The sequence below is a fragment of the Anser brachyrhynchus genome (assembly GCF_964034855.1).
Source record: "Anser brachyrhynchus genome assembly, chromosome: 19".
NCBI classification, from domain to species: Eukaryota; Metazoa; Chordata; class Aves; order Anseriformes; family Anatidae; genus Anser; species Anser brachyrhynchus.
In genome coordinates, this window is record NC_137712.1 from 6,722,770 (window position 1) to 6,735,104 (window position 12,335).

The 12,335-nt window shown below is 48.3% G+C and overlaps 1 protein-coding gene and 1 long non-coding RNA gene across 33 annotated transcripts in view; one reads left to right on the forward strand and one right to left on the reverse strand.

Annotated features, from left to right (window-relative positions):
* Positions 1 to 550: 550 nt before the first annotated feature.
* Positions 551 to 1,810, reverse strand: LOC308180553. The gene is made up of 3 exons (XR_013941012.1): positions 1,713 to 1,810; positions 803 to 919; positions 551 to 687 (listed from the first exon to the last, which is right to left on the reverse strand). It is a non-coding gene; the product is annotated as an uncharacterized lncRNA (long non-coding RNA).
* A 160-nt stretch (positions 1,811 to 1,970) lies between these two features.
* DNM1 (dynamin 1) overlaps positions 1,971 to 12,335 on the forward strand; it is a 69,334-nt gene continuing 58,969 nt past the window's right edge. For 21 of the 32 annotated variants that reach the window (XR_013941005.1, XR_013941006.1, XR_013941007.1 and 18 more), the window contains exon 1: positions 1,973 to 2,319. Coding sequence is in view for 19 of the 32 variants with exons in the window: in XM_080562421.1 (XP_080418547.1) it covers positions 2,159 to 2,319 (161 nt within the window). In the remaining 13 variants the exon portion in view is untranslated. Of the gene's footprint in view, positions 2,320 to 12,335 lie in introns of all 32 variants that reach the window. The other 11 variants (XR_013940999.1, XR_013941000.1, XR_013941001.1 and 8 more) reach the window with 1 other exon arrangement.

A 12,335-nucleotide genomic window follows, 5' to 3' on the forward strand; every position in this document is an offset into this window, starting at 1 on the left:
GCAGGCTGACATTAAAACTAGGTCTAGTGATTTCCAGGTAGGTTTACAGTAACAGGGCATAACTAATAACAAGCTAAGAAGCCAACCTCCAAATTGAAACCAGAATCCAACAGCTCTACAGGCACCAAAGACTATGACTGGGCTAGAAAACAACACTCCTCCATAATTGAGCCAAGCAGCCGTAACTCCGGGCTGAGTTTAAATAGAGCTCTTAAGCCCACAGATGTGGGGAGAGGCATCAGGTGAAGCTGGTCAGGGCCATTAAGGCTTATTAGCACAGCTGTTATACTATGAGATATTATTGCAGTGATGTAGTTGGGTAGCTCTTTTCTCTGTATTGAATTTGGACCTGTGTGGGTGAATTTCAGGCTATGCCAACGTCTAAGAAAAGAACAATTTTCTTCTCATAGTTCTTCAGATAAAGCTTCAAAGATCCTTTGGTGTGAAGTACTCTGAACGTTAGCTCTGACCCAGGGAAGAAGGTGATGTTATTCTTTAAGTCTCTGATGTTCTTTGCTCTTTTTGTGGTGACCTCTAGCAAAGAGTAGCTATCAACTTTTGAAGGAAAAGCAATGTTCTTTTTTTAGGGTCCTTCAACGTAAGTGATCAGAATACCTTGGAGCATCTGCTCAAAGACATTTGTCCACAGCATCAATTGAGTTTCTTAAGCTTGTTTCTTGAGATTTGCTGGGAGGAAAAAATAGCATCAACAGCCCCCAAAACAACCCACGTATGGCCTACAATAACATTACCTATACAGATGGAGCAGATCTGTTCTCTTCCCTTCCTTCAGCTGTCTTACCTGCATACTGATGATCTTCTTGAAGCATTTTCCTTGGGCATCTTCCATGACACAGTGAGGCAAATTCACGATCAAGCGTGGCTGTTCCAGTTTCTCTGTTCACCCTGGTAGGTATTTCTGTACAGATTAAATTTGACGGACATCTGTGAAATTTAGCTCAGAAGCCTTACGAATAAAAAGTTACTGTTTAAAACAAAACATACAGCTCAAAATCTGTTGCAGTTTTTTGTTATTCCTTTCCCCCACCACCCCCAGCTGTCTCTAAGCTGTGAACAGGAGTACTGGGTAGCACGAACTGAGAGGTGTTTGAAATGCAGCATTCTCCTGAGTCACTGCTAGCCATCAGTTTCTTTTCTGAATGCTTGTTTTCCCTGCTACGGCTTCAAATCAAATATGGCCTCACCTCATATTTTTATAAAAAAGCAACCCTTTGAAAAGCCTAAAATCAGTTTCTCTTTATTGCAGATGAGTGACTTTTTAAAAATGAAAATCTAAATGCGTGAAATGAATCACTTGTTTGCAGTTGTGTAAAACAAGGACAGGAGCAACAGTAATACCTACTCTGTTGCAGCAGTAAACAGAAATCTGTTTTTCATCCATGTTTCAATGAGGATCAAGCAGCAGAAATGCACAAGTGTTTTTATAAGTCTCTAGTTGAATCGTATCGAGTATTTTGTGTATTCTGGCAATTCCACAAGTGCCATCCTGACACAACCCCTTCCCCATCCCCAGTGCGCATTGACCAGCTGCACACCTTTATCACCTGTGAGACCAAACTGTACAGGTGCAGGAACCAAACCATACGCACGTACTGACCAAATCGTGACAGGACACTGACTGCACAGTGCATACACAGTGACTGAACTACACAGAGATGGCGGCTGAGCCGGACAGGCCCACGGGCAGGTACCTGATGCACCACACAGGTGCCCAGCTGAACCGCACCAGGGCACCACACAGCCCCGAGCCCTTCTTCCACTCCTCCCCGCCGCACTTTCGGCCGTCACCCGGAGCCTGCCAAGGGTGGACGGCGACGGTGGGCGGGTGAACGACACCGGGGGGGGGGTCTCTGCCACCGGGCGGACCCCTGAGGTAGCGAACTACAACTCCCAGGCTCCGGCGCGGCTCCTGCCGCCCTTAAGGCCCCCTGGCGGCGGCTCGGGGCTCCGTGCAGGCGCGGCGGGGCTGAGCCGAGCCGAGCCCGGGCAGCGTCGAGCGGGGCGAGGGCTGGTGCCGGTGCCCAGCGGCCGGGCGGTGAGGGCCGGGCTCGAGCTCGCCGGTGAAGGCGAGAGGAGGAGGAGGAGGCGGTGACAGCAGCGGTGTGAGCTCGGGGGGTGCCGGTGCCACGCCGCAGCCATGGGGAACCGCGGGATGGAGGACCTCATCCCGCTGGTCAACCGGCTGCAGGACGCCTTCGCCGCCATCGGGCAGAACGCCAACCTCGACCTGCCGCAGATCGCCGTGGTGGGGGGGCAGAGCGCCGGCAAGAGCTCGGTGCTGGAGAATTTCGTCGGGAGGTGAGGTGGTGGTGGTGGGGGGTCCCTGGGGGGGGGGCGTCCCGGGCTGCGGGGGGGGGCGAGGGCAGAGCCGCGAGGGTCGTGAGGAGAAAGGGTGCGGGGGGGGGAAGCAGAGAGGCTGGGGGGGCTTGCAGGGGGTCGCAGAGGCCGTGAGGGGATGCGGGGGGATGGAGGAGCTGAGGGGGCTGCAGGGGGCAGCGCCGTGGGGCGCACGGGCGGTGCGATGCAATGCACGGGCAGCGCAGTGCTGGGGGGGGCTGCGTGTGAGCAGCGCTGCAGAGCGCCGGGGCACTGCGGTGCGAGGTGCGGGGGGGCTACCTCCGGTGTGTGGGGGGTTATCTCCTCTGTGGGGGCCCCCCGAGCCGGCAGGAGCATCCCCCCCGCCTCCGAGTGGGGTTCGGGGTCCCCCCCGTGTGGTTGCAGTTAGGGGCCGGGGGCTGCTCCGGTTGAACCCCCAGCCCTGCTTCCCGCCCTGCTGGGTGCCGTGTCAGGGAGGCCGGGGGGATCCAGGGTTCTCTCTCTCCCCTGCCCTCGGATTGCTGGTGCTACCATTTTGTGGCAGGCGACGTAGCGGTGCCTTCCCTTCGTGTGACCTTCGCGTTTGTGATCCGCAGCCCGTTTGCTGCTCCGTGTAGACACGCAGCACCTGGGGAGGGGGTTGTTCGGCAGCTCGTGTCTGGCCTCGTTAATTAATTGCGTTCAGCGGCTCGCAGGTCTGGTTATCAAGGTATTTTTTCACGCTGTGAGCAGCGTGTGGGTTGCTGTTGCCTAGTCTGAAAAGCAGCAAGCGCTGCGATACCTGGTCAGGTGCTTGCGTGGGCTTTTCTTTTTCAGAAAACTGCATTTATGACAACATCTCAGGGATGTCGTTCCCTCTCCCCCCATTTGTTTTTCCTCTGATGTAATCTGTGCAATACAGAATGGCCTGTAATGGTTTCCTACTGCTGGCAGGGTCTGCAGCGTGTATGGATGGCTTGTTTAGCTGTGAGCACCCCGAATTCTGGACCTCTGCCTTGAGCAGTGAGCGAAGTGCATGCTCTGGGGAGAAGGTCCGGGATTGTATCTGGTTTAAAGAAAGTACCATTGGAGTAAGACTTCTTAAAAAATACAGGTATACATCTAGAGGATTTAGAAACCTTTCTAGCCCACTTCCAACAATCCATGCACTATCCCCTAGGCATCCCAGGATTCACGCCAAGGGAAGGACACTGCACGAACACATTCTGCTGAGCCTCTGGTCATCAGCCACGATCCACTTTTTTTTATCCACAGACCCAGAAAATAACGTTTCCCATGATCAAAGTTAAAGACTTACAGTGCCAAGGCTTACTAAGAAGGGGAAAAGAAGTCCCCTGGAATATGTAAGCAAAACATTCACCTGTTGGCTCGGCTGTTTTCATGCTTTCTAAGTGCTGGCAGCCTAACCTTGTAAATCCCTTTTGGAGGATCTGTGCAATCAGTGCTGCAGTGGCGTAATGTGTAATGTATGGCTGTTGGGCCAGCGCAGGGTTTGTCGGAGGATAGTTGGTGGATCGGGGTATACTGCCCCTTTCTTTCCCTCTGAGCAAACACAAGGGGATATCTTAATCCTTGGTGCATCTCCACTGGTACCAGTTGAGAACTGGGGAGTCTGTCTGCCTGTTGGAGATCAAACGAGTTCAATTGTTTTCTCGTTTTCTGCCTTTTTGGATGATTCCTGGGAGAACTTGTGACCTCACTGTGCACCATCAGTTGTCTCTGCAGCAGTGTGCATGGTGCTGTGGCTTTTAGAAAACGAAATAATGGTGGGTCCCCTGAGCAGGAGCTGAGAGGCCTGAGTGAAGCTGTCTGTAGAAAAGCAGTTAGAGGAAATAACTGGAGTGGAAATGGAAAACGTGTCAAAGGGAAGAAGTCTTTCTCCATTTGATACCCTTGAGAGCTGTCTAGTTTAGAGACTAGTAACATGAGCCCTCTTTCCACAGAACGAATGCATGTATTACTGCAGAACCCAATCTTGTTAAAATAATGTTGGGGCCCTGCTGTAGTGTATTGCCTCATCTTTTTGTGTAGGTATTGAAAACCATGATAAGAAGCTATGAAATAGTATCTAGAATAAGCATGGCTCCTCCATGTAATCGTCATAGGGGCTGTTTTCTTGGCTGAGTAGGCATAAGGCAAACTGTGTAGCCCCACTGTGACCAAATACAGCCACGGCTGCGGTGTGGACATGGCATATGTCGCTGCTCCAGCTGGATCCCGGGATGGTGGTGTGGCAGCTGCTCACCGCGCAGCGAATGCGGGTGCTGATGAGCTTGAGTGGATGGAAATTTGTGCGAGAACAAACGCTGATGCAGTCGTACCGACTGATGTGCTTGGTGCGGGCACTTCAGAGGGGCTGGAGGCCCTGCCAGGGCTGCTCGTACCTATGGGACTTGTTCCAAATTGTCACCAAGCCATGTTCACGTGGCAGGACAGCATGCTTATACCCTGTGTCTGACCTTGCCTTTGGCTTTGCAGGGTTCAGCCTAGGGCTGCTGCTGGCATCTTGCAGTAGCACCAAGTCCCACGCACACTGCAAACCTTGAAGCACAGAAGATTGCTGACTGCAATCAGTGTTTACTTGTGTATCTTACCAAACAAATATTTTTTTCCTCCTGAACGCAAAGGCTTCCTAGTTGCTGCTAATTACTCTTTCAGTGTCATTTATTCTGCTGTTAACAGATTATCCAACAGTGCAGAGCCTGTATTTATAAGACCAGATGTCGATGAGGCAGCTATGTGTGCTTTTGCTGCCGAGGACTCAGCATGGTGACTAGGATGCCGGCTGATGGTGTTAAAATCACTGAAGAGACAAGAGAAGCTGTGTTGAAACCAGACAGGTGACCCATCTCTTCATAGACTGGTTTATCCTGGGCCTCAGAACTGGAAGGAAGGTTAATCTGGTCAGCTCTAGGCATTTCCTGCTGCTGTGGTTATAGGCTCACAGGCTAATTCGGCTTGGAAGGGACCTCAGGGGGTCATTTAGTCCACACTTAAGGTGTTGCTACCTCCCTGCTGCCACCTTTCTTACATTAGGTGGTCTTAAAGTTGGTACTACTACCAGCAAAATTGGTTTAATTAAAAAAGAACTAGTCGTATTTGCTAGTATGACTTGAGACAAAAGGACTGAGAAGGGGGGAAATATAAGAAAGCTCACAAAGCTGTTTGTAAGATCATCCATGTTCGTGCTACTCTTATTTTGCTATGTGAAAATAAATCATGACTAGGAGCCTTTTTAAAACCCTGAGATGTCAAGCCACTGTTACATAAATCTTTGGATTTGTGGAAGTATTACTGTTATCTGGGCTTTACAAGTGGGAAGAACTGAAAGCACTGGACTGTGTTCAGATGGCTGCATAAATGTCCGTGCCTTGTGTTCTCGTTGGCTGATCCAAGGCAGCATGCTGCTCAGCCCCGTTAGGACAGCTGCATTGCTCTTCATGGAGAAAACAAGGCACCTCTGACTTCTGGAGAACAGATGGCCTAAGGGGGCTGCTGAGAAGGGGATGACTAAGAGCTGGGAACAGTAGGTGGAAGGACTTGAATGGAGGTGAAACCATCGTGCTTCTGATCAAGGGAGCTAAGCTGTGCCAAAGCTGCAGGAACTGAATTGGTGTTTATTTGATCCCAGACTTGAGCACTAGCCTCAAAAGCATCCTCCTGTCTTGTGAACTTCTATATTCCAAACCAAATAGATATACTTAGCAGGCTGTCACCAGGCTCTGATGGTACATGCTGAATTAGCTGATGTTTGTAAATTGCCTAGAAGGAAACTGGAGGCAAGTATGGACGTAAAACTCGGTTGTGTTGAGCTAGCCCCATCTCTCCTAGCAAACAGATTTCAGCAATAAAATGGTGTTCTGTAGTATGCACTAACATGGGTAAAAAAGCAGGGGAAATGCAGCACTGCAATGTCTGTGGAAGTAGTAAAGATAAATACCTATTAAGGTTGGTACTTGCGCTACAGTGGCTGCTTTGACAAAACAAGACAGGGCAAGGCAACATGCTACAACTGTCTTTGTTTTGCTGTGTCACATAATGAAAATACAAAGCTAGATCATGAAGCCACAGATTTTAGTTTGGCTTCTGGTTTAATTTTGAGGAACAGCTTAGTATCTTCATGTTTCAACCCTCCTCAGCCATGTAGAGAAATACTTCCACTCAAATGATATGATGAGGGCATGCATTCTTTGATAACATGTACTTGGCTTTGCTGTGGGAAGCTTCTTGAACAAAATACCTTCAGAGGTCAACAGCAGTATTTAACAGCTACCCAGAAGTGAAAGATCCTACGGGGATGCCTACAGAGATGCAGATACCTGGCCGGTCCAGGTACTGCAGGAAACCAGTTTTGTCAATAATCCTGAAGCTTTTAATTTGCTCAGTCTTCTCCTGCAGTACTTGCTTTGTGAGCTTGAGTGTTGTGTAAGAGAACTGAGGGATTTAATCTAAAAATCATAGCTTTGTTGCATATAGATCAAGGATGTCTACTGTACTGGGTAGTGCTGAGCATCAATGCAGTACTTTAGCAGCAGGTAATTTAAACAAGAAGATGCACTCACTGACTTAATCTTCTCTAGCCACAAAATGGGCCCTTAAATGTCTTTTTGTGTTCTGCTTTGAGATACATTTACATGCCCAGAGTGCTGGTAGAGAGACTCACCCAGCAATTAAGGGTCTCTAATTATAAATATATCTATGAGCTGGCCAAATGCTGTTATGTATTTGCAAGTTAAAGATACAGACAGTGCTTGGGAAATGACTTATTTGGGGTTGTAGAGGATGATCCAAGAGCCAGGAGTAGGGCCCTGCTGTTTAGGGACATGTATCATGGCCAAATAATAGGCCAAATAATAATCCTTCAAATGGCAGCAAACCTGTGGTCTTTAGTGAAGAAAATACCTCTCTTCATCCTGGATTAATTGGGGAAGGAAAAAAAGGTGTGGAACACTGGAGGAAATGAGTAGTGTTTCAATCAACCACAAGATAAATTGTTTTAACTTAAGAAAAATCTATGTAGCTCCTAGCAAACACTTGTGGGGGGAGGATAATTAGAAGGGCATGTATAATTAAGTTTAAACATAACATGAGTGGCTGTAGGAAGAAAAACAAAATGCATGAATCTCAGTGTTTGTAGGTGCAGCCGTGTCTGCCTGTGTTTATCCTCTGACTATTGTGTTAATCTTACAGGGGTTGGCTCAAGTGAATACAAGGCTAATGTATTTTCTGCTTCCTGCAGCAGCTAGATGTTCTCTGCAGATCTTGCTGTCTGACTGTATTCTTCAGCTTAACTCTTTAGTGATGATCTCATGCTTCTGGTAACTGCCACAAGCCTTAGATTCACTAGGAAAAGAGCTCCTTATGGCACGTCTTGGGTCATGCCAGAGTTTGCACAGGGAAAGGAAACCAGCTGTGCCACTGACTCGGGAGGTGATGCTCGGTATCGTGCGAGGTGGGGCTTGTGCGGACCTGCTGGTGTGTGAAAGTGACAGGTCGCCTTATCGCGGCTGGCGTTTGTCACCTGGGAGCTAGCAGGCTGGGAGGATGCCTTCTCTGCTAGAGTGGGCTTTTCCTTGTTACCATGATAACCTTCATGTTGGGAATCTTGTGGCATCCTGAGCATAATTAGTCCTTACTGTGCCTTGAAATAGGTAAGAGGTGTTTTTGTGCGTGCTCTATAAACAGTATGCTGTGGCACAGGGCTGTTAAGGGTCTGCAAAACCAGTGGGGGAAAGAAGGCAGAAGCTCCCAAAAGCATTGCTATATGCTAAAGCTGTTATTCTTTTCCAAAACTTGACATGCTTAAACTTTTCACACAGTTTAAAAAAAAAAAAAAAAAAGAGAGAACCCCAAATACTATGACGACAAGCTTCTATTTTTAAAGACTACTGATTGTTTTCAGAAGCCATAGTTCAATACCTAGCTGGGGATGCCACGTGAAGTCCTTGAACCCACCTTCCCCAGATGCCGTGAGTAGGCAGAACTCCGCCAGGCTGAAATAGAAGGTGTGGGAGTCTGTCTGAGGCGCCTCACGTCTGAGGCAGCCTCTGAAAATGTTATTCTAAGGCAGGAAGCTGGTCCCCTTCCTGATCGGGTGAATTCCCGAACGTTCCTGCTTCATACTTCAGGTTTGAGCCTGGCAGTCCAAGCGTGAGTAAAAAATCTGGAGGGAGGATTTCTTCGGACCTGTAAGAAAACCCTTTTTGAGGGGAAGCAGAAGTTGATAACTTAGTTTAAGTTAATCAAGGAAACGTAGCTCTTGTTGTTTACTAGCTGCAGGCATGAGCCTTGTTATTGAGCAGCAAGTTTGTTAGACAGATGCAAACCCGTGAGTGCTCCACCCGCGTGAGCCAATACTCGGATTTCTGTTTTCGGCAGCGCATCTGAGCGGCAAAACCAGAAGTCTGACTGAAGGGTGGCAGGCGGTCACCTAGAAGCACACGGTGATCGGCCTATATGCCCAGTGCAAAACTGGTTTTGAGGTGGCAGCATCCCTGAAAAGGAACTTACTGGCAGTATGAACAGCAACCCTTTTTTCTTAATATGCCACTAAAAAAAACCTTTGGGTGTAATACTTTCCTTCTTGGACTCTCAAATGTGTAACCATATGAGTCAGAGCACTGCTGGCTGGGAGGAGAGCTAAAACTAAATCTGCCAAAATAAAAAATCCTGTCATGCATGGTGGGGAAATAGCCCACTGCTGGGCTCGTTTCTCACTGTACCTGAACCGAATTTTTCCCGATTTCAGACCTGGTTTTGCACATCCTGACTGAGCAGGGAAGCTCAAGGCACGCTGCCTGACAGGCAGGCCTGGCTGGCCGTGGGGTCGGAGTCCTGCTCTCAGCTCCGAGCCGAGGTTCTCGTGTGGTTCACTTATTGCACCTTCCTGCAGGAAGGTGAGGCTGTAGGTCTCTGCCATGTCATGTATGCTTATCGTTAACAGACGCTTGAAATGACACCTAGAAAAGGTCAACCACAAGAAATAAAGAGCTGTTTTTCTTAACAGTAAATGGAAGCTCTGCAGGGGTGTGCAGCGATACCTGCCTGAGCCCTCTGGAAGACCTGCCGTCCGTACAGCGGTGCTGTGCCAGGGGCCTTAGCTGCTCCTGCAGCCTCGCTTGCCAACTGGTATTGAACCACAGGTTGCTTAGATTCGGGAAACTGGGACTGGTGCTGCTGGCAGAGGCCACTTACTGGGTGTGAGGAGCTGGGGATTTCTTGGAAAGCGCTGGAGAACAAGAGGCTGCTCTAGATGGGGTGGTAGCACTCGAGTTTTTGAGTGTAGACTGAGATGCATGGAGAGAGCTGCGTAGGTTGTGAACTTCTTGGAGCTGCTGTTTGCACACCTGCTGCAGCACGGACCTTAGCTCCTTTTGTGTAATTTCCTGCCCACTGACCTGAACCGAACCCAGCCGCCTGTCTGGGTAGGGCAGGGATGGGTATTGAGCATGGGCTTTGGAGAGGAATGAGCCCAGGGCTTTGTGCCTGGTGCGTTTAAGCTCACAGGTGGCTGCTCAGGCCCCTAGCAGGTTAGTCTGCAAGCAAGCCTCATTCTGAAAAGCTCCAAAATGCTGTTTGTCTTTATTTATGTTTATTTATGGTCCTTCTAAAGCATGGATCATGCTTACTTTGTGTGATCTGATGGAGTTTAGTCATGAAAATTGGGTGTCTTACTCAGGACTAGCTGCTATAAATACTGGGGTGGCTGTGAAGAGAGGGCTGAGACAACACTTCGGTGTTTACTGAGGAGCGGGTGAGAGCGTGCATCGAAACATCGTGACTGGCAGCCCAGAGCACAACTTCGTGCTAGATAATTAAGCAGTTATGCCAGGTGACTCATTTATACTTTGTACTTGTGTCCAAACTTTGTTGTCAAAGTCCTGTTAGTGAATGCTTTATCAAAAATCAAATCTAAAGCAGCCCAGTAATTTCCTTAGGCTCTTGTATAGATGGATGAAGGCAACAATAAAGTTGCTGATGGTTGTTTCCTGCATGACCTTCAGGCTTGTCACAGCTCCCGGGCTGGTGTTGACTATAACAGATAACTGCTTTTCTTCCCTTCAAGACACGATACAGGAAGAAGGAGCCCTGAGCCTGAAATCTAACAGCGTCTCAGATCTCTGCAGTGTTCGATGCTCTCAACAGCCCTGGTAGAAGCAGCCAGGACCAAATGGAAGCAAGGTGGTGTTTCGGAGCCTGCTCGGTCGCTTCTTGCAGTTCAGCACAACACGCTTTGGGAGGCCTGTTGGAAGCAGGCGTTATGCAAGCTTCTCCAACTGTCTTGCTGACTGCAAGCAAACTTGCCAACTTCTGCCACTTTTCTGCAAATCTTGTGACTTGTGTGGTTTTCCTCAGAGGCCTGGACGCAGTGGTTAGGCTAACATAAGAGCAGTGCAGATTTTTGTATTGAAAACATCCGTTTCTAACAGGGATGCTTGGGGGAATCTTTCTTTAAAGGTTACTGCTTCCCTAAGTGTTCCAGGAGAAGCATAAAGAATTCCAAAGCTTCTGTAAGGCCTGCATTGTAAAATGTTGGCCTTCCCCTTCTAAAAATCAGGGCTTATGTCCCCCATACTATAAGCTCTGTTAAAATACTTGTACTGCAGCCATAATGAACAAAAAATTATATGAAATGAGGTTTGGAATAAACCCAGTTCCTTACTTGTGACTGAAACAGGAATTGAACTCAAGTCTCTGGGGGTGAAAATACTATTTTAATAATTTATTGCCTCAAGGGTCCCCTTTAACACTCCCTTTCCTGTTTCTTATGGCTCTAGGTTGTGTTTTTGCAGCTGTGTTGAAGGGTGAAGAGTTAATGCTTCCATACCAAAGAGGAGAATTGCGGGGATCCTGTCTTACTATGCTAGGACTCGCTTTTTGTATGTGAAGCAGTTTTGATGTAAGAATGACCAGCATTGCATTGGGATGCCTGAGAGAGGCCACGGCAGACTTTAAACTGATACTGCAGTAGGGTTTGGCTGCAGAGCCAGACGGTGTTGCTGTAATGCTGTATGAAGGCTGAGCGTAAACTGCGGCCATATTTCAGAGCAGTTTTTCATCTGCATTTAAACCCTTTCTGAAAGCATCACAAGGCAGAAGTCTACAGAGATGCTGAGTAGCTGATTCTCAACATCTGCAGGCATTTTTACAGCAGAGCAAACTTACCCTGGAGAGCATTAGGAGAAACCTCGTTTTTTTTGAGATAGAAGATCCAGGGCTGGGGGAGACTACGCTGAATTTCTTAGCACAAGGAAGAGATACCTAAAGGCAAAAGCCTTTGAACAAGTCTCTGCTCAGCTCCTCTTCTTTGCATTCCTGTTACTCCTACATGTGTAAAGGCAGAGTAAATTCTGAAGGATCTGGCTCAGGGCTCTGAGAACAAATTAGCAGGCCATTTCAGCTCTGAGAGCTCTTCCTCATCTGGGTAATTACAAACTTCTATGAGCAGAGGCTTATAATGATAATAACTGTCCATTTGCCACCTGCCTGCCGGCACAGGAATGATTCTCTGTCAGCAGGGGAATACACCTGGTGACCTTTTAGTTCAGAATTAAGCCAGTAGAAGGCAAAGCTCAAACTCTGACAGTTTTTATGCTGATTTTTGTTTCCACTATCTTGCTTGTGACTTACTCTGATTGTACACCCTTCTGAGTGGGGAGGGGGCCCATTGTTTCTAATACACGTGTTAGGTTTTTCTCTCTCTGGCTGCTGTGATCTCTTGAGTAATCTCTGGATATTTCTTAAGCTGATTGTGCTTTTACTTTTAATAGAAGCTTCTCTATGAATAGCTGGGAATTGCCTGAGCATGGTGATGGCTTTGAGAGGAGATCTGTTGCAGCAGGGTTATAGCTGGAGGCAAGGAGGGGATTGGAACACACCAAAATGCAGAATGACCTCCGGGGATCGGTGCACAGCACGTGTCACGCTACAGAGCTGATGCTGCAGCTCCAGTGCTGGCACTTGGGACACCTCTTTGCATCAGCACACCTCTCAGATGG